This window comes from Centrocercus urophasianus, unplaced genomic scaffold, assembly GCF_019232065.1.
Source record: "Centrocercus urophasianus isolate 14NV4802_14NV808 unplaced genomic scaffold, USGS_Curo_1.0 seq_10, whole genome shotgun sequence".
Lineage (NCBI taxonomy): Eukaryota > Metazoa > Chordata > Aves > Galliformes > Phasianidae > Centrocercus > Centrocercus urophasianus.
The window spans coordinates 33,878,573-33,899,687 of NW_024884142.1; the positions used below are offsets into that span (position 1 = coordinate 33,878,573).

Here is a 21,115-nt window from a genome sequence, read left to right on the forward strand (position 1 = left end):
ATTGCTGATGTCAGGTAAGTAGAAATAGCAAATATTTATCCTCACATCACGGAAGGATTACAGACCCAGGCAGATTACAGATTTTTTTAAAATGTATTTTATACCTGATAAGCTTTGTGACTGATGCCATATACTAATGGATTTGCTCTCATCCGTACATAAAGATAAGTGTAACTTATCCACTTTACTGCTTCTTCCACATTAGTTACTGTTCCAAGAGCAATCTGGAAAGAGGAAAAGAGAGAAAATTAAATGTATATATTACAGCTGAACACAAACACCTTGCTGAAAACATACTGAATTCAGTGCATTAGCATTAAAGAACATGTCAATATGTTTCCAACTTAAATTATTTTAAAATAAAGACAGCGCTATATTTTGAATCATTTATATGTCTGTATCTTATGAACATCCAATAACATGATATGTTCTATGACATTATATTATATGTAGTCATCCATATGATTCTTCATACTGCTTACAGTATCAACACAGAAAAGATAATACTGAGATAGCTTGTTCAAGAAGTACCAACATTCTTGAGTAAATGTGCTCATGGTAATTTAAAGACCATCCCTAAAAGAAAGCCTAAATTAAAAGATTAAGTTTTCATATCAATATAAATGCACGCTCTGGTCTTAAACTAAATGATTCGGACAGTCGTAAGGATTTTCTTTGTCATGTCACCATATCCTGACTTACACTTACAGTGCTAAGAAACAGTTTGTTCCTTTTGTAACTAAAAGTTAAACATACAGGCACCTGCTGCATTTTTTTGTTGCACCAAAGCATAATAAAATGTAGCAATATGCACAGAAATACATTCATATTTCTTTTCTTTTTTTTTTCCAAGGATGAATTAGGTATATCAAAAGTTTGGTTTTTTTTTTTTTTTCCTCAGTAACAACTTCTGCTAATTCAGGAGTCTTTCACCATCAAACTACTGGTATATACATTGTTACACAGTAACTTCAGCAATACTTTCTGTTAGTTACATTCAGAAGAACAAATTTATTGCTTGTTCCATTTACTTTGACTTTAGGTGAATGCAATATTTCCTACATGCTTCAAAAAGAAATATTTTTTGATTGTGACTAGATCCTTAAGACAAGCAAAAATTCCTCTTACTAAAATTCTGCGATCCGTCATTATTATTATTTTATGTTATTTTTGTTTTGTGGGTGCTTGGATTTCATGTAAGCAATTCTCTTGATTTTGAAAAAACTATAAAACCCTATAGAAGTGGTTTTATACACATGTTCAGATCCAAGTATCATTAAATGTCATAGATATTTTAAAAAATAACATAAATATCTATTGATAACCATTCAAAAATAGTAATGCAAGATGATTTTGCCCTCAATTAAAAGCTTAAATAACTTAAAACGCTATTGATTTCAATGACTAACATAAAAAAAAACAATCCAAGCTTGTTTCTGAAGTACTTCTCTGTTCAACAGCATAAAAAGGCCAGGGGAAGCCCCATTCTGTTGTTTTACAAAGTATATAGCTACATAGCACGTGAAAGTAGCTAGAAAACATTTTAAAACATTTAGTTTCCCATAGACTACTACAGGGATGACATTTAATACAGCTTGCATATTATTACTCTGTTTGCAACCCAAAGTTAATTTCAGTATCTGATTTCTTTCCATCATTCAAACCTATTTCAGTGCACAACTTGAAACAGTGTAACAACATTGTCCAGTAATAAATAACATTTTCCCCTCAAACTATTATTTACACAATCATAAAAAGATAAAATTATCCTTCTAGATGAGAGTGAAGCCTGACAATTCAAAATTAAAAAAAAAAAAAAAAGCCATAATAACTCATTTTACTATTGGCAAATTAAGTATTTTCACAGTTAGAAGAAAAAATAAGAAAAAAACCACATTGGATTATAAAATTCAGTTGGGTTTCAGATACCGAACTGAAATGTAACACTGCTCTCCTTCCCCAACTTCAATGAACGTTCACTGAATACTATGCAGAAGAAAAAAAAAAACAACAAACTACTTCTAATTATTTGCTGCCATCTAGTGTTCAAGTAAAGCTCTCACAGATGATTTAATAAAAGCACACATTTTCAAACTGAGAGTGACACGGGAGGAATCTCATTAATGCAAACACCTAAGAATAATTTCAAAACAAATAATTTACAAAATTAGGAGACCTGTGCTAAGTTCAAAGATATTTAGTATTTAAAACCAATAGATAAGGTGATTCTTCATTAAGGAAAAAAAAATCTAGCGTTCAGTAAACCGAACAGTAGTTTATGCAGGTAACATCACAGATGTTGATGAGTCATACAATGTTGATGATGTTAAGAATCACAGAATCATAGAAGGGATCTCTGGAGATCACATAGACCAACCCTCCCTGTTAAAGCAGATTTTCTACAATAGGTTACACAGAAAAACATCCAGGTGTATATCTCCAGAGAAGGAGATTCCACAAACTCCCTAGTCAGCGTGTTCCAATGTGTTGTTTGTTTGATTGCACCAGTTATCACAACACTTTGACTGTAAGCAGCAGTCACTGATGAGGTTGCTGGTCTCATAGAGGTCAGGTCAGATCCCAGAACCACATCAGCTTCCTCTAGCATATGCATGTACCCAGATGAGCCATTTAGTCACCCAACTCCTCAATGATTTTTTTGGAAATGCTCTGAAGAAATTCTGTCTCTTCTGATACCTGCTGTAGCTCATATTCCACCAACATGGAAGGCTTTAGATTGAGAAAGGCAAAAACTTAGATTTGGTCCACCCTAGCCAATGCACCATCTTATTTATCTTCCTGGCTTAACAACAAAATTGTAGGGAAATGCATGGAAAGGCACATCTCCTGGGGAAAGTATTTCTACTGTCCAGTACTGCAAATTTTCTCCTGTTTCTAGCTCCTAGGGGAAGGAAGGAGCCCCAGAAACAAGCTGGGGTCCAGCTGTGGCTGACAGGGAGGGTTCTATCAGGTGGAAACAATTACGGAAGGAATGGTGACCTGCATTGTATGAGCTATTGATGATAGTTCCCAGATAAGTTAAAGTTTATGGCCTAATTAAACCACATCCCCCTGCATCTTATCTTTCTTCCTGTAATCCCCCCAAAAATACAGCTGTAGGTATTTTCTGTTTGCCAGCTGGTCAACTGACCCAGGACTCTCTCCTTTCAGTTATGAATACTAACCAGTTAATTTATTTTGTGTTTTACTTTCCACTATGCCCAGTGAGCACACTGTCAGCAGAAAAGGAAAAGGGAGCATCTCCATGCCTACAATGAGCATCACTGGCTTCTTACTCTTCTGCTCATTTCTAGAAGAAGAAAAAAACCAACTGAACGAAAAATGCAATCAAAAAACCCAAGTTTTTTGGGTCCACAGGATAATTCTCAGTGGATAGATATGTTGAAGTCTTATCTTTGTTACCAACTCAATGAAGTTGAGTGTATTTCAGCTTTTTCTGCTACTTAGCTTTTCTAGAAACAAATATACTGGGCGCCCAAAGTCAACATGCTGTTCTGAGACTGCCCTTCAGCATCTGCTGTTACCTTAAGAGAAGCAGGCACCATAAACATTTTCTCTGAATTCTTAAAATAATGCAATTTGAGATTTTCAGTTAAAGATAATACCCTTGCATTTAATAGTGCTAAACAGATTTTTATGCCATTTTCATACAGATTTTGAGCCACATTACCCTTTAGACACAACTTCCTGCAGCGAGCAGTTCCACAGTCTAACTCCCCAGCTGGCAACCTTTCGCATTTTCTGAACCTGTCACTGACTCAATCCAGCAAGTATTTCCTGGTCTTTCCCAGGAAAAGTACAATATTTTGGCATGTCATTCTTACTTCATAAAACTATTATGTCGTGTCCTATTTTCCTTGTTTCTGATCTGAAGAATGCAGGTATGTCTGTGTGTTCCTTCCATAAAAGTGGATCTGTTCCTTTGTCTATCAGTCTTAGAAAATTTCCTGCTTCTATAGAATTCACTACGAAATCAGAATTAAACATACTCTCATTTTACCCCCTCATTATCCAAGTTTTCTTTCATAAACTTGGCTACAATACTCAAGGCTCTGGATTTCACTTCATGATTGTGCAGTTAGGATTACATACTGCATTACATCCAATACACGAATCATTGCCTCATTCATAGCTGCTATCTACTCCTGGCAAGAGACCCAATCGACCGCATTTGCTTTTGGAAGCATGGAGTGTTCCTATATTTCCAACTGTGGAAATACACTGGATGCTTCTGGCCTTTCTTTGATTTCTCTTTACAACCGTAGCATGGGCATTTGAACTCCCTGAATGATTTGTAGCAAAAGCAGACTCTCTTCCTAAACCATGTCATGTTGTTATATAACAGTGCAGATTTTCTGTTGCTCATAGAAGTTTGCATTATGGTAAAAAAAAAATACCAGTGGGGATCAGCTTACTGTCTACAAATTTCTGTGATGAATCAGTAAACAACACACAGTTAGTCTCCATATAGTGGTACTCTTACTGACAATGGGATTGTTTTCATAAAAGATGATCTTTCTTTACTTCTTTCCTTTTCTTTCCTCTACATTTAGAATTCCAGTCAAGTTCACGTATTTGAAAAGAAACAACTTAGCAGAAATATATACTTCCTTGGACGAATACCTTTTTTTTTTTTTTTTTTTTTTAAGATAAAAATCTGAATAAAGCTTCATGAATAAGATTGCTTTTATTCTTGCCAGTCTTATCTAAAATTGTTGCAGCAAATTGTTTTTCTTTTTGGACAATTTTTTATGTTTTGTCATTTCAATTCTAAGCACACAGAGCCATTTTTCCTTTGACTGTTAGCAATATGTGCTTGCAGAACAGAAAGCCAAATGTAACCTGTGAGCATGGACAGCAGGCAGAGGAAGGTGATTCTCCTACTCCACTCTGCTTTTCTGAAATCTCAATTCAGCCTAATGCAGTTGTGGGTGTCTCATTCCTGGCAGTGTTCAAGGTATGTTTAGATGGGTCTTTGGGCAACCTGGTCTAATGGAAGGGGGAAGGGGGCAAAATAAGGGCTACTGGGGTTGAACGGGTCATTCGAGGGCTTGTACCAAACTCCATGGGCAATGACGGCAGAGTGCATAGGGAAGGAGTAGGGCAGGGGGATGCTGGGGATGCTGCTGTTCTAGGGGATCCTAGATCCCATATAAAGGTGGCGAGACGGATACCCCGGCTGAAGTGCCTTTATACCAATGCACGCAGCCTGAGTAACAAGCAGGAGGAACTGGAAACTGTGATGCACTCGGAAAGTTATGACCTTGTTGCTATCACAGAAACATGGTGGGATGACTCCCACAATTGAGATACTGCCATCTACGGATATAGACTCTTTAGGAGAGATAGGCGAGGTAGGAGGGGTGGGGGAGTTGCTCTCTATGTCAGGGATTGGATAAACTGTGAGGAGCTCCCTACAAGAAACAGTCAGGAACAGGTTGAGAGCCTGTGGGTTAGGATTAGAGATGGGACTAATATAGGTCAGCTGGTGTTAGGGGTATACTACAGACCACCTGATTAAGGGGAGGCTGTTGACGAGGCTTTCTTGCTCCAGATGCGTGAGATGTCTGGCTCACGGGCTCTTGTCCTGGTGGGGGACTTCAACCATCCGGACATCTGCTGGGAAAACCACACGGCGAGCTGCAAGAGCTCCAGAAGGCTCTTGGAATCCATTGACGACAGCTTTCTGGTTCAGGTATTGGACAGACCGACCAGAGGTGAAGCGTTGCTGGACCTGCTGCTCACCAACGCTGAGGAGATCATCAAAGGCGTCAAGGTTGGAGGCTGCCTGGGCTCCAGCGACCACGCCCTGGTTGAGTTTGTGATCTCAAGCGATGTGGGCCTGGCAAAGAGCAGGATCAGGACACTGAACTTTAGAAGAGCAGACTTCAAGCTACTCAATGGATTGCTGGCCAAGATCCCCTGGCGCGCTGCCCTCAAAGACAAGGATGTTGAGGAGAGCTGGCTGCTCTTCAAGGATGCCCTCCTGGAAGCACAAGAGGTCTCCATTCCTCTGAACAAGAAAGTGGACAGGCGAGGTAGGAAACCGGCATGGCTCAGCAAGGACCTGCTGAGAGAACTGAGGGCGAAGAAAGGGGTGTACAAGCTCTGGAAACAAGGCTGTGTCATCTGGGAAGAGTACAGGGATGCCGTCTGGACTTGCAGACGTGGGATCAGGGAAGCCAAGGCGCAGGCAGAACTGAACTTGGCAAGGGACGTGAAAAACAACAAGAAAACCTTCTACAGGTACATTGGCCAGAAGAGACAGGCCAAAACGGGCGTACCTACTTTGGTAAATTTAAAAGGAGAACTGGCTTCAACAGATGAAGAGAAAGCTGAGGTGCTGAATGAGTTCTTCACCTCAGTCTTCACTGGTGGCCAGGATTCTAGTCTTTTTCACGTCCCTGAGCCCTGCATCCCCAAACCTCTATGTGGGGACCAAGGAGGTAAATCCCTCCCCACTGTAAGGGAAGAGCAAGTCCGAGAGTGCCTCCTTAGACTGAATGAATATGAGTCTATGGGGCCGGATGGCGTGCATCCCAGGGTCCTGAAGGAGCTGGCTGAGGTGGTTGCCGAGCCGCTCTCCATCGTATTTGAGAAGTCGTGGCTGTCAGGTGAGGTCCCGGATGACTGGAGGAAGGGTCACGTCACTCCCATATACAAGAAGGGGAGCAGGGAGGACCCGGGGAACTACAGGCCGGTGAGTCTCACCTCCGTGCCTGGGAAGATCATGGAACAGATCATCCTGGACAACATGCTCGATCACATAAAGAATGAGCACGTGATCCTAGACAGCCAGCACGGCTTCACCAAAGGAAGGTCATGCCTAACTAATCTTGTGGCCTTCTATGATGGAGTGACAGCATTGGTGGACGAAGGGAAGGCGACCGATGTCATTTACCTGGACCTGAGCAAGGCCTCTGACATGGTCCCCCACCACATCCTCATCTCCAAATTGGAGGGAAGTGGATTTGATGGGTGGACGACCCGATGGATAAGCAATTGGTTGAAAGGCCGCAGACAGAGGGTGGTGGTCAATGGCTCTATGTCCAGGTGGAGGCCGGTAACAAGTGGTGTCCCCCAAGGGTCTGTCTTGGGACCGGTGCTCTTTAACATCTTTATTAATGACATCGATGAGGGAATTGAGTGCACCCTCAGCAAGTTTGCTGACGACACCAAGCTGAGTGGTACGGTTGATACGGTGGAAGGAAGGGATGCCATTCAGAGGGACTTCGACAGGCTGGAAAGCTGGGCTCGGGTGAACCTAATGAGGTTCAACACAGCAAAGTGCAAGGTTTTGCATTTGGGCCGGAAGAACCTCAGGCACCCGTACAGGCTGGGAGGAGTGGTCCTTGAGAGCAGCTCGGCAGAGAAGGACCTGGGGGTCCTGATGGATGAGAGACTGAACATGAGCCAGCAATGCGCTCTGGCAGCTCGAAAGGCAAATGGGATCCTGGGCTCCATCAGGAGAGGGGTGGTCAGCAGGGACAGGGAGGTGATTGTCCCTCTCTACTCGGCTCTTGTGAGGCCCCATCTGGAGTACTGTGTCCAGGTGTGGAGCCCTCAGTACAAGAAAGACATTGAGATTTTGGAAAGGGTCCAGAGGAGGGCGACTAAGATGATCAGGGGGCTGGAGCACCTCCCCTATGAGGACAGGCTGAGGGAGTTGGGCTTGTTCAGCCTGGAGAAGAGAAGGCTGCGGGGTGACCTCATTGCAGCCTATCAATACCTGAAGGGAACCTACACCCAGGAGGGGAGTAAACTCTTCAAAAGGGCTGACAACAGCAGGACTAGGGGAAATGGATCCAAGTTGAGGGAGGGAAGATTTAGGTTGGATGTTAGGGGGAAGTTCTTTACAAGGAGAGTGGTTAGGCCCTGGAACGGGCTGCCCAGAGATGTTGTGGATGCCCCGTCCTTGGACGTGTTTAAGGCCAGGTTGGACGGGGTCCTGGGCAACCTGATCTAAATGTGTGTGTTTGGTGGCCCTGCTAGGCAGGGGGGTTGGAACTACATGATCCTTGAGGTCCCTTCCAACCCGGGTGATTCTGTGATTCTGTGAATGGAAGGTGCCACTGTCATGGAAGGTGAGCTGGTACTAGATGATCTTAAGGGTCCCAAACCAAAATATTCTGCAATTCTATGACTTTTTAACCTTTATTTCCTCTCCATAGAATATTCAATGAACGTAAATTCACTTGCACTCTTAAAAAAAAAAAAAATAAAAATGACTGAACATTGCACTTTAGCTGTATGCCTCTACTTTAAGAATTTCTGAGTGTTTCTTGTAAAAAAGTGTATGTACATTTGTATACACAGATTCTTAACTGGTTATTACATTAGATAGTTTTTTAATAGTTTTAATATATTGGAAGCCAGTACTGTCATTATAACCACAGCACTTTAAATAATCAAATGCATTTTCTTTGAACTTGAAGCAAACTGAGAACTTGCAGTTTATAATAAACCAGTTACCACTTTTAATCTGACACTGAAAACAAGAGTTCAAGGTAAATATGTTATTCTTCCTATGTTGTGGTCAACCAATTGAAGTAAGTTTGAAGTCTATTTATATAATAAAATGTTTTCCTTTCTTGAGGATTTTAGTTTGCTACGTGTTTCTACAGCTTTACCTTAATATTTTGGTCCTCTTCTAGTACTACTAATTTTGGTCCTACTTCTAGTATCTACTAACTTTTGTACAAGACCCCTGACATTTTCACATCTAATAGTTCACTCCTCTGTAAAATACATGCTTACAGTAATAAAGATTCCATTTTAGATATTTTATTTGTGAAAATAACACTTTTTCTTTTTTGTTTCAAATAATATTAATCCTTCTAGGTTTTGTTAGTTTTTCAAAATAATTCAAAAATTACCTCTGCATTTAGGTTGTCGGCAAGGCTTTCAAGAAACTGGCTTTCAATTGGATTCTGCTGAGTAAGAAGTGTCAGGTAATGACTGAGTTTATCATGAGTTGTAATAATGATGCCTTCTCCGAATTTGTCAAACTGAGGCCGTCCAGCTCGACCAAATATCTGCATGACATCTAAAATTCCAAGGTCAACAAAGGAGCCTCTTTTTGCAGCATATATTTGTGTTCCCTGATTGAGGAAAAGTTAATAAAAATTAACATAAATACACATGAACATAATCCTGATGAGCTGAATACTGAAATTAGGCAAATACAGCATGATTTCAGAAGTGTACTTTAACTAATCCTTTCATAATCTTTGATATATTTAAATCTTTACTATACAAACTAGATTCCCACTAGTAAGAATCAGTTTAATGAGATATAAATAACATTTCAAGTCCATCAGACATTTCCCCTCCAGCTCCCAAACCCACAATAAAGATCTTGCTATCTTTCTTTTAAGACAGAAAACCATGTGCAGAGTAATACAAGCTCTTACCTTAATAACAACAGCGTGAGCAGGAAGATTGACACCCCAGGCAAGCGTAGCTGTACATACTAGCACTTTGATATGTCCATTAGAAAACAGGTTCTCAACCAAACTTCTGTCTTGCCGCAGCATTCCTGCATGATGAATACTAAATCCATCTGGAAACAGCTCACGCAACTGCTTATTTCTGGATCTCTGTACCTAAAATAGAAAAGCATAAATATTAAATTCACTTTCAATTGCAGTATGAGAAGCAGTATATTTTAAAAAAATACAGGGAAATAAACCACTGAATATCATTCTGAGTCATATGAAAGGAAACATTTATATTAACACCGAACTTTTTCTAAGCACCAACAAGTCGCAATTTGCTATAAATGAATTTGAATAATTTTCATGCTTTCCAAACAACACACCTCATTGTTCAAAGGAATACTATTTTAAAAATACAGCTTAATGTAAACAGAGATCCAAATCTCCTGATAACCAGTATGGACACTGAAATGGACAATTCACATATCTCTTTTCCTTACAAGTCTTTCAGTGTACGAAGGCAGCTAAAACAGGCTTAAATAGCAGGCCACACACAGGAAGGGATACCATTCACATCTCCTGCCATTGCATCTTGGCACAGAATGGATTAAGAAGCTGACAACAAGTAACCAAACTGATCACCTCCCCCTCATTTTTACCTTTCCCATATCTGGGATGCTGGCAAACCAGTTTGGAAAAAATCTCACATCCTCCAGCCTCCCTCTGCATAAGATGCATGTAAGAATGTCTTCCTTACTGATGAGTGTCAGCTTTATTATGCTTCTCCTGAATTAAAAAGGGACTCAGAGTTGAGAAAAGCTAGTATTTTTCCCCTTCATACACTAAAATCTAAAACTCAAATCATTTTGGAGCACACCTTCCAGAAGGAGCATGAAAGGAAAAAAGAAGCCCAAACACAGGAAACCCACACTACCAAAGCTCATGTCATTGTATACAATTGGGAACAACACTCTTTCTTTTCAGAAACATGGCTTTAGGCCAAAATTCAAGTATCACAAAAATACAGCACTTTTATTACAACTAAGACGACAGGAGCAAAGGAAGAATAGCCCAGATGTAAACTAGAATAAAAGACCTTCACATAAGCTTTTATAAGTTTAAATACAAGGCCACAAAGGCCACTCTCTATGCAACCTCTTTTTACCCTGGACCCTGGCTACTGGCTCCTAAGGTCTTCGTATTTCAAAGTATTGATTTGTCACAAACACCTTTTATTTTCATCCCATCTCTTTCCCAAACCACTGTCTTCCAAACCTGATCACTGCTAATTATGACACCAGAAGGGTTCCTGTAATGATGATGCTGATCTTTCTCTCTTTCTTCATTATTACTGTTAATAGAGAACTTTTCTATAGGCCACATATTTTTCTCTTTTTTCTTTTTTTTTTTCCCTACCACTCTATTTTTAGCAGATTACAGTGAATTAATTCCAGACCAAATTATGATTTTTTTTTTTCCCAACCTTTATATTTATTTGTACCTGACGCACAACCACTCAAAGTTGACTTAAGTGATACAGACCGGGTAAAGAAAAATACAGTTTGTATTACTGGCATACTGCCAAACATGAATAATAAGTCTCTGCAAACACAGAAATAAATAGGAAGATGGGAATGCAATTATAAAAGACAACATGAAAAGAAAAATACTGTAGGAAAAACACTTTCCCTAGCTTCACGCTTCTCAACTTCTCAGTATCCAATCTTTTCTGTTTTAGGCATTATTATTTCCTATTCACTTAAAGGAAATCAAACTCCTATTTTATCTGTACATTAATTATTGGCAAATATAATTAATGCTACAATGCTTAAAAACTGAATTTAAAACAGAAACAGTTCATGACACATTTCCTTTATGAGACAGAGAATGGAAACAAATACATTATAATGAACACAAAGGCACCAAAGATTGCATTTATAATACATCAACAACAAATCCCACAGACGAAAGGTATGAAGAAAATTCACTTCAGAATTCATTGAAAAGCAATAAATGATTGCAACACAACAATTTAGATTGATCTTGACTACATTCAGAACTTGCTGTAAGCACTAAACAACATAGTTAACTTGAATCTTAATAAAAGCAAAATTTGTATGTGATAAACAACTGTCAGAAATTCTACTTTTTTTGCTAGTGTCATGGGTCTCACGCATCTATTTTGCAGATATTAAGATAACCATTTTTCAAAAAGCACAATTATTCAATATCAAAAATTATACTCCATAAATTACCTGTAGCTGAAAATCTTAAACTTGCACAATTAAAAAAATTACTTCTGTTTGTAACCCTAATGCTTATGTTGTCTCTCATGGAAAAAATGGGCCAATTTAGAAATAGGAAACTAGAAGAATCAAATATTTTGCTATATAAGGGAGAAAACTTTTGTTTATAGAATCATAGAATGGTTTGGTTTGGAAGGGACCTTTAAGATCATCTTGTTCCAAACCCCCTACTATAGGATGGAAAACATCCCTCCAGCCCCATCCAGCCTGGCCTTTAATGCCTCCATGGAGGAGGCATCCACAACTTCACTAGGCAACCTGTTCTAGCATCTTACCACACTCTCAGTAAAGAATTATTTCCTGATGCCTAGTCTAAATCTACTCTCTTCCAGTTAAAAAAAATTTCCCCTAGTTCTGTTCCTTGTCCCTCCTCAGCTTTCCCATAGGCCCCTTTGGGTACTGGAAGGCTCTATAAGGTCCTTCCAGAGCCTTCTCTTATAATTATATGAACCACTAGAATATACCACTAGTTCAGGGAAAGAAACTTGTGAACACAGGAAAAAAAGGAAAAGGGAATATTTTGTGTGAGAGAACACACTAAGACACAGCAATGACAGTCCGACTAGAATTCAAGTACAAAATCGTGTAAAATCATGCAGTTACAGCTATACCAAATAATTGTGTTTAGAAAGAATATTTACATGCTACTAAAATTTAATAACCTAACCTGAAAATACTGACGATTTAATTAATTGTACTGACATTTTGCCCATATTCCTTAATTTGTTGCCATGTGACAGATGATGGCAGAGAAGCAGTCTAACAAAATGGCATCTGACATGGAAGTATGTATGAAGCAAAGGTGTGTCACTAAATTCCTCCATGTGGAAGAAAATCACACCCATTGGCATTCACTGATGCTTGCTGAATGTTTATGGAGACTAGTGGGTATGAGCACAGTGGATTAGTGGGTGGTGTATTTCAGCAGTGAAGGGCAAGCCACTATCTGGACAGCCATGCAGATTTTCATGAGCACAGTATGCAGGTTTTGTTCACTGCTGATGAAAATGAATGGCTAATGGTGGTGACTATGTTGAAAAAGAGATTGTGTAGCTGAGAATTCTATCAGTATTACTGTGCTCTTTGTATCTGTTGCTGTTTCCATGAAAATAAATAGGAGGCACTATTTTTAGAGTGCCCTACATACATAATAGAAGTGAAATGCTAGAGTATCCCTCATCTTTCTTTATTACAGACTAAAGCGTTTTGTTTAAAATTTATATGAAATGTTACTAAGTGCCTCAGGTGTATGGAGAACTTGTTATGACCTCCGGGCACTGGTCATCTGATTAGAATTGATTTTCCTTCCTCGCCCATATCACTCAAGAGGGCTGCAGATTTATGACCTCTGCTTATATGTGCACATGCATCTAATAAACCATGTATTAAATAGATTCCTAGTTTAGCTTGCTGCCACCTATATTTCTCCTTTAAAAGTTCTAAATTTCATGCTCATCTTGATTAAGACATTAAAAATGTCATAATTAGACATGGGGGAATGTACTTAATTTTGACGAAAAATTAGGTATATGTAGCAAACTGACACCTGAACATTTAAACAAGCCTTGGGGCATTTCACCAAAGACTTAAATCAGCAACAGAAAAGATAACTTCCTTCTTACTCTTCCTTTCCTTTACTTGTACCTGATATCCCAAAGGTGTTATTATTCCTACAGACCATGCACCATATGCTTTTTATCTGAACTATTTATCTATCCTGAATAAACCATCAAGAATTAAACTTTCAATAGGTTCATAGCTTTTTTTCCTTATTTTACTTAGAAAAAAACAAAACAAAACTTTAAAAAAGGTAATAAAGTTTGATTACAAGAAGCAGCTACCAATAATTTACTTCTTAATAGGTTAAACAAAAGTTAGTATCTTCACTGATCTCAGACTGGTACGCTTTTCTTGAACAAAGATTGCCATTAATTGATAAAATCAGATTTTATTTTTCTTTCTGTAGATTACTTCTTCTTCCGTTCTGCTTCTGAATTTTGAAAATATGTTTGCAACTTTGAATTCCTGTGTTTTTTTCCCCCCAATAACACTTTTTAACAATAATGAATTTCCTTCTAGCAACAGAAATTTCACAGACTACTCTAGGATTTTTCTCACGATTGCCCTACTGCAGTAATACCTCACTCCTCTGATTGTAAGACTCAGTCATCATAATTTTCCCTCTGCAGAGTTCACAATAGGGCAGCACTTGCATTTTGCTCAGAATGCACCATCATATTTGTTCACTGGTTTGAGCAATGCTGAGCATTTTATTCTCATCCTTTGTTCTTTGCATTGTCCTAGCACTCCACAAATTATGAGCCTTGTTAGCCTCATCTGCTGAGTGCTGGCACTCAACGTAGATATCACAAACACCTAAAACAAACAAAATAAGGTACTGAAGGCTGTTTCCATTAATGCTGCTACTGTGTGATGAATGTTCAGTTATTTCCAAAACAATGAATTTGTATCTTTCCTTAAGAGATCACTGTAACTCCTTTATTGAGCTTCTACATTTTTTAAAGCTGCAAGAAGACAAAAGCCTTCCTTATTTCATTCAAATTAGTTGTAATACTGAATATGCTCTACCTGACTTATTTAAAGAATACTGAATGCCTTTCAAAATTCATTAGATTAAAGTAAGATCCACTAAGGAAGTGAAGAGGGTCTGAGAAATGCAGAATGAAAAAACAAGTTGAAGATTCCATCTTTGGGCCTACTCCTGTCCATAAATACAAATATAATTAACAGGACATATCTGTACATATCAGGACTGTGAGAAATGGCATTAAACATCTGTGGGTTTGCAGGCTTAGAAATTATGAAACTAGAGAGTTGGCTTTTTGTTTATTTTACACATGACAGGATATTTGTTCACTGGCTATTTTGTATTAACAGAAATAAAGCTGCAGTTTAATCTGGCTGTAGAAACCTAAGTTACATATAAAAAACTAGTCATGAAGCTCACCTTAAAAATATACACAACAGTTTAACATGTTGGACTGAGATAGTGCTTCTGTACTGATATGCCCTCACATTACCTCCCTTGCCCTTCCCTGGGAACAACAGCATTGTTATCATTGCCTGATCACACTGGGGCTGGTTCTTGTGAAGAACTCAAATATTACTGAGAGCTTTACTCAACAAAGAGGACTTACATTGCCTAACTGATCATTTGTGGATGAATGTAGGCTGGCCGATATACTATTCTACTTAATAAGTATGCACACTCATTCTCTAAATCTCCAGTCTCTTACTGTATCTAGCTATTAACTTTGTACAGTTATCCCAATATAATATCTCTGTCTAACACTTACTATTTTACTGAGTTATAATTAGTGGGTACCCAGCAAGATAGTATTTGAAGAAGGTAATTCTAGCAAACAAATGTGAATCAGTTTGAATTTCTCCTGGAAGAGTCAATAATTTAATTGTCTCTCCCTGGAGATTTAAGTTAGGGCATTAAAGTTAGAACTGTTTAAACCTATGAGTTACTGCTCTGATCAATTTACTGAAATCATCTCAAGTTCTATAAAGTGCTCTAAAAATACCTCTGAAGGAGAAAGAGGAGAGTAGTGTGATTGCTTTGCTTAAACACATTCCTCCACCGTACATTCTATCAATGTGAAGATAATAGTTCTTCAAGTGTAATCATCAGGAACCAGGAGTTATTTTCTGAATTACAGTATTACAACTGGTTTTCTTCTGAACTTTATCTTGTGTAATGTATCCATGTAGTGATACAGTATCCTAAACTGGAAGGTACCCACAAGGATCACTGATTCCAACTCCTGTCTCCACACAGCACCAGACAAAATTCAAACCATATGGCTGAGTTGTCCCAACTCTTTTTGAACTCCAACAGCTCAGGAGCCTTTTCAATGCCCACCACTTTCTGGTGAAGGACCTTTCCCTAATCTCCAACCTGATCTTCCCCTGACACAGCTTCATATGTTTCCCTCGGTCCTATCTCATTTACCAGAGGGCAGAGCTCAGCGCTGCACCTTCGCTCCCCTTGTGAAGAGCTGAAGCTGCCATGAGCCTCCCCCTCAGCTCCTCTGCTCTGAGCTGAACAAACCAAGGGACCTCTGTTGTTCCTCACACATCATGCCTCTAGCCCCTTTCCCATCTTTGCAGCCCTCCTTTGGACGCTCTTTGGTCCTTCTTGTTTGATGGCACCCAGTACCGCACCCAGTGCTGGAGGTGCGGCCACACAGCGCAGAGCAGAGCAGGACAGTCCCTGTCCTTGCCTGGTAGCAGTGCTGGGCCTGGTGCACCCCAGGGTATGGTTGGCTCTCTGGGCTGCCAGGGCGCACTGCTGGCTCAGATTTGCCTCTCTTAATGCCTACCTGCTATAAGAGGGAAAAAACATACACCAAACATACATTGAACATACACCAAAAGCAGTCGTATAGATAACACACTAACTCAATTTGAATTAGAATTTTGCAACGTGGACCAATGCAACCTAATAATTCAGTTAAAACCAGACAGAGGTGCCTTACAACTATATGAATTAATGATACTCATAAAGAGCATTAAGAGTCTAAAATTAAAAAAGAATTATTCTGTGTAAACACAACTAGCAATCTGCACTAGGTTCACAAAGGAAACGTTGTTCATAGTAATCTAGCTTTAGTGCCAAAGATGAATGAAAACACAGGAAGAAAACAGCAACACATTTGAATCGCTGATAATATTTTTCATAGTTTGTAAAATCATAAGCACGTTTCTATTGTTTAAAGAAAACACAATACATATCATTTAAGGACATTTTTGCATTGCTTCAGTGCAAATCTAGACTTCACATTGAGCAGAAAACTACATCTAAATAATCTCAAATCTTGTTAAAAAAGAAGTTAAAGTGTTCCAGTTTATAAAGACATTAATGCACATCAATTAAAATGGATTTAATTTTATGACATGAATTTCAAATGCATGCAAAATGAAGTAAATCTTTATGTTTTTTCTCATCAATTCAGAGCCATACTGTTCTCCCAGAGGGGAGAAAAATTCTGAAAAATATTTATACTCTGCCCTTCAGACAAGAAGTCCTGCTGTCAAATTTGTTAACCACTTGGAGTGCACAGAGTGATCAGTCTTGGTCTGATTTGCCGATAGTAGAAGACATTTTCTGTTTCCTGATGGGAAATTAACCAGTAAGGAAGATATACAGCAATGAGAAGAATGATACAGTGAGAGTTTGATGCCATGCAAGTGCAGTATGGCAACAGATAGGATAAATTTGTACCAGTTTCAGTTCATACACTGACATCCTCTGGAGACCTAGTTAAACCTTTCGTTTCTGTGCTTAACTGTGCAGAGATTTCAATATTTCCGCTTCAATTGAAAGTTGATATTGCATTGTTTCTGTAAATGTATTTGTTATATTTGAGAAAACCTCCTTTGCTTCTCTGTAATACTCAAAACTGCCACTCTGCTGAGTGATGAAAATATTAGATGCATTTTTACTCTGAGACACCTAAAGCAGAAAGTGTTCTCAAGGTCTTTCCAGAACAGCTGCAGCTTACATATGACTTCTCATCATTATTTTTAGTGCAAATCCTCACCAAAAGTATACATTATTACCCCTAAAAGAAAAAACAAATGCATCTGTGAACATCAAGTATATTTCTCATTTCCTAACTAAGCTATAAAAGTTCTGCCACAACTTCCCTCCTGTGCAAAGTGACGTTCAAAGACTATTGAGAAGAATGGAATTTCTCTTACAAGTCTGCAGATAATTATAAAAGTGAAGTATGAATTAATAATCTATACAGTTTTCAAGCAGTTTTACACTAGCATGAGCATGGTGACCATGAAAAGCTAAAATTTTATCTTAAAACAGGAAAATAACTGTTTCCTTTTAAAAGGAAAGACACCACAGGCATTAAATGCCTTTTGATTTGGCATCGCAGCTTGCTTTTTTTCCCCCGTTCTTCTAGCTTCTAGATGGAAGAAGTAAACATAATGCCAAGCAGGACTGGTTAAGGAAAATGCAAGTCAATGAAATAAAAGTAGCACAAGTTCTTAAATTAAACACGTCAAATTGTACCCTCCATTCATTAAGTAATTTGAACCATGTAATCTCAACTTTTAGAGGAAAAAAGATAACCAAACTAGCATATCAGCACATCTGCAGCATGTTAAAATATTTTCGCTCTGATAGATGTATCCTAGTTGATTAAAAAAAATGCAAGAAAATTCATAACGTAATTAGCATCCAATAAAAAGTTAACACACATTTTTTGTGTGTTATACTGTTTTGCTAACAGTATACTAAACAAGTATCAGAACTGTATGTTTCATTCCTTCTATGTCCTTGCTATGTAAGAAAATTTTAAGGATTTGAAATGTAGCTCACTCTCACCAAATATCAAATCTTGCAAGGAAAATCACTTTTGAGAAATCTTGAAAGAAAATAAAAATGTTTAGGTATTTATGCATTTCCATACTACAATGTTCACATGGTCTCATCTCACAATTTGTGAGTGATAATTTATCTGATAAAGCACTGACAGGAGAAAAAAATCCCTTAAGAAACTAACAGATCTGTTCTTGGGCTCAGTGAAACCTGCTTCATCATGAATTTTTTGTTCCTTGTGCCCATGTCCTGACTTAAATGCACATCCCATCACATTTCAATAACTTCATCTCTCTCAGAATCATCTTCATCTTACTGGTTCATATTTTTTCCTACTCCACTCTCAGGAGAAAAAGAACGTGACTTAGAAATGACCTCCATAAGACTTAATACTTATTATCAATGCTGCAGTCAGCTTATTATCACACCTTTGGCAACTATGTTGTCTCTTTCGTTAGTTTTACTCTAAATTACCAGCAAGCTTCTCTCAGAATCTCTGCAATGTCAGAGCTTAACTGTGAAGCCTGTGGGCTATTAAACATTGTTCAAAGTCAGTTTCAAAGGTAACACAAATTTTTTGCACACTTGAAAGGGCACAGAAGTAGCACCTAATAAGTGATGTAACAAAAAGGTTTATATAACTATGCTCTTTTGGCCAGCAGACCTGGGAATTTAGAGACTGATTGTCAAACAGGGACAACTATCATGCTTTTTACCAGATGAAACCAGCTGATTTAAGAAAGGAGCAGCTCAAAGAGCTTGACTTCATAGCCACATTCAATGCCAAATGAAGGCATATTTCCACAGACCTCTGCTAAATTATAAGATCCCTTGTGATTTTAAACTCTATCCACTGGAAGAAATAGGTTTTAATATTTGTTGTGGCCCTCTCCTCTACTTCAGCAAAACAAAGAAATGGAAACCAACCAACAAAAAATGTTCCTCCAGATCCAGTCTTTATAGTTCAATTATTTTATGTCAATTACCAGCTTTATGTTTCATATTTCATGAAGCCTACAAGATAATTGTTAAGTTTAAAAATCATAGAGAAGACACAATTAAGTATAATTAATTTTGACTTTGAGAAATTACATGCTACACTACCATTCTTCAAGCATGTAAAAATCACACATTGCTCAATCTTTTCAGTAAAGGAACATTTACTGTCTTGTGCAAATAATTTTTATAATACACTTGCACCGTGAAAAAGTGAAAAAGTGAAAAAGTGAAAAAGTATTGTCTGTCAAAATCCTCTGTCAAAACTACTGTTAAGATTCTGTAACTCATACACCATTACTTTAAAGCAGTCTAAACAGTTTCTTCAGCAAGCTAAGTTTAAATGTTTTGCCCACACAGCAGACAGACTGTATATTAAAAAAAATTTCTCATTTATATCAAGCATACCATGGCAACTTAATTACCTAGCAGAGGGGGAGAAAGGAGATTGCTACTTTCTCAGTGCAGTGCACAGCAGTACACAAGTGACAAGAGGGTTGCTGTGCTGGTTTGACAGTCCCTCTCCAGCCTGGATTCATTTCCATTTTTCATAATCTGTTTACCTAATGTGCATACATTAGTGCTAATAACAGTTCAAAAGAGTTAAAAACTGTACTGTAAGTTTCATTTTCTTTAATCTTTTAATTATATTAAGTTTTCTGTATAATAGCCATATTTGTTCTAATCATTACATCCTTCACACGCTTCATTTCACAGCCCTGCCTTCTTCAAGAGCAGTCCAAACTCAAAAGGCTTTGCAAAAAAATTTGAACCTGTATCTGTAATGCTCCATTTGCTGGGGGGTTAGGACTTAGAAAAAAGCAAATACTAAACAATTCCCTTAAAATTAATTTATCTGTATATTTTACTGCTTGAAGTAAGTAATAACATTTCAGAACTGAATATCTCTATACTGTTCAATGATAGAAATAACTGGAGTTGAAATAAAAAAATATATTAAGAGGATTTTCATCCCTTACATTAAGAAAGAAAACTAGTCCTATCTATGTAAAATAACACTTTAACAAACTACTATCACTTTCAAGATATAGTAATAGCTTTGCAACATGGAGGAAGAGAAACTTCGTCTGAATCCAAAGAAGTGAACCCAATACCACGGCTTAGTTCTAAGGCAATCATCACATTTGTGGAGTCTTGTTACACGTATTTACCATAAAATTATCACCAGGATATCAGTTTTCAGTGGTTTCAAGATGTTATTACTGACTTCAGAATTAAAATCAGATTAAAAGGAATGGAGAATCTTTGACTTGTGCAATCCCTATGGGTTTTTAATTGGATAAGCATGCCAAACATTTCTAAAGCTTTTATTATTTTGCTTGATTTTCTCATGCACTTTGAAAGCCAGCAAAAAATATCATATGACATATAAAAGTAATGTAAACAATACAAAATAATAATATCAATAAATAATATAAAATATTATATTAAGTATATTATAAAGCAATTATATCATTATATCATTAAGCACCATTAGAAACTGGCTTACATGTTTAAATCTAAACCTCTGAAGCTACTCAACAGAAGTACTTCTTTTAGTTCATTTGTATTTGAGGATTTCAGGTAATTTTTAATTTTAATTTTAATTTTTTTTTTTTTTTTTTTTTTTGAGCTCCAAGTATGAAATGGCTAATTATCTTAATACACAAATTTTACACAGAACAGAAACCCAGAGGCTGTGCTTATGCATTGCTGTTATTTTCCCTATTCCAAATGACCATTCACCACAGGAAAACCTATTGTACCTGTCATCTGTGATAGTATCAGACAGACTTTCTAATCTGATTTATAGAAACAGATTGATGACTTACAGTTCTTGGCACTGCCTTTTCATCTTGAGAGCAAGCTGGAAAAGATTTCCTACTCTACTACAGAACACATCACTTGAGATAACTATATAGTTCCATCATATTTGTTTAATCTGCACACCACTAAAGCTGATAAAATGGCCAGCTAATGTTGTCTGACGC

General features: G+C 37.8%; 1 protein-coding gene across 3 annotated transcripts in view; it reads right to left on the bottom strand.

Annotated features, from left to right (window-relative positions):
* The window catches only part of ASCC3 (activating signal cointegrator 1 complex subunit 3), a 256,841-nt gene that overhangs the window by 91,448 nt on the left and 144,278 nt on the right, over positions 1 to 21,115 (bottom strand). For all 3 annotated transcript variants that reach the window (XM_042812582.1, XM_042812567.1, XM_042812576.1), the window contains exons 15-17: positions 9,435 to 9,626; positions 8,898 to 9,122; positions 105 to 224 (exon numbers count right to left, since the gene is read on the bottom strand). In XM_042812582.1, coding sequence (XP_042668516.1) covers positions 105 to 224; positions 8,898 to 9,122; positions 9,435 to 9,626 — 537 coding nt within the window. The remainder of the gene's footprint in view (positions 1 to 104; positions 225 to 8,897; positions 9,123 to 9,434; positions 9,627 to 21,115) is intronic.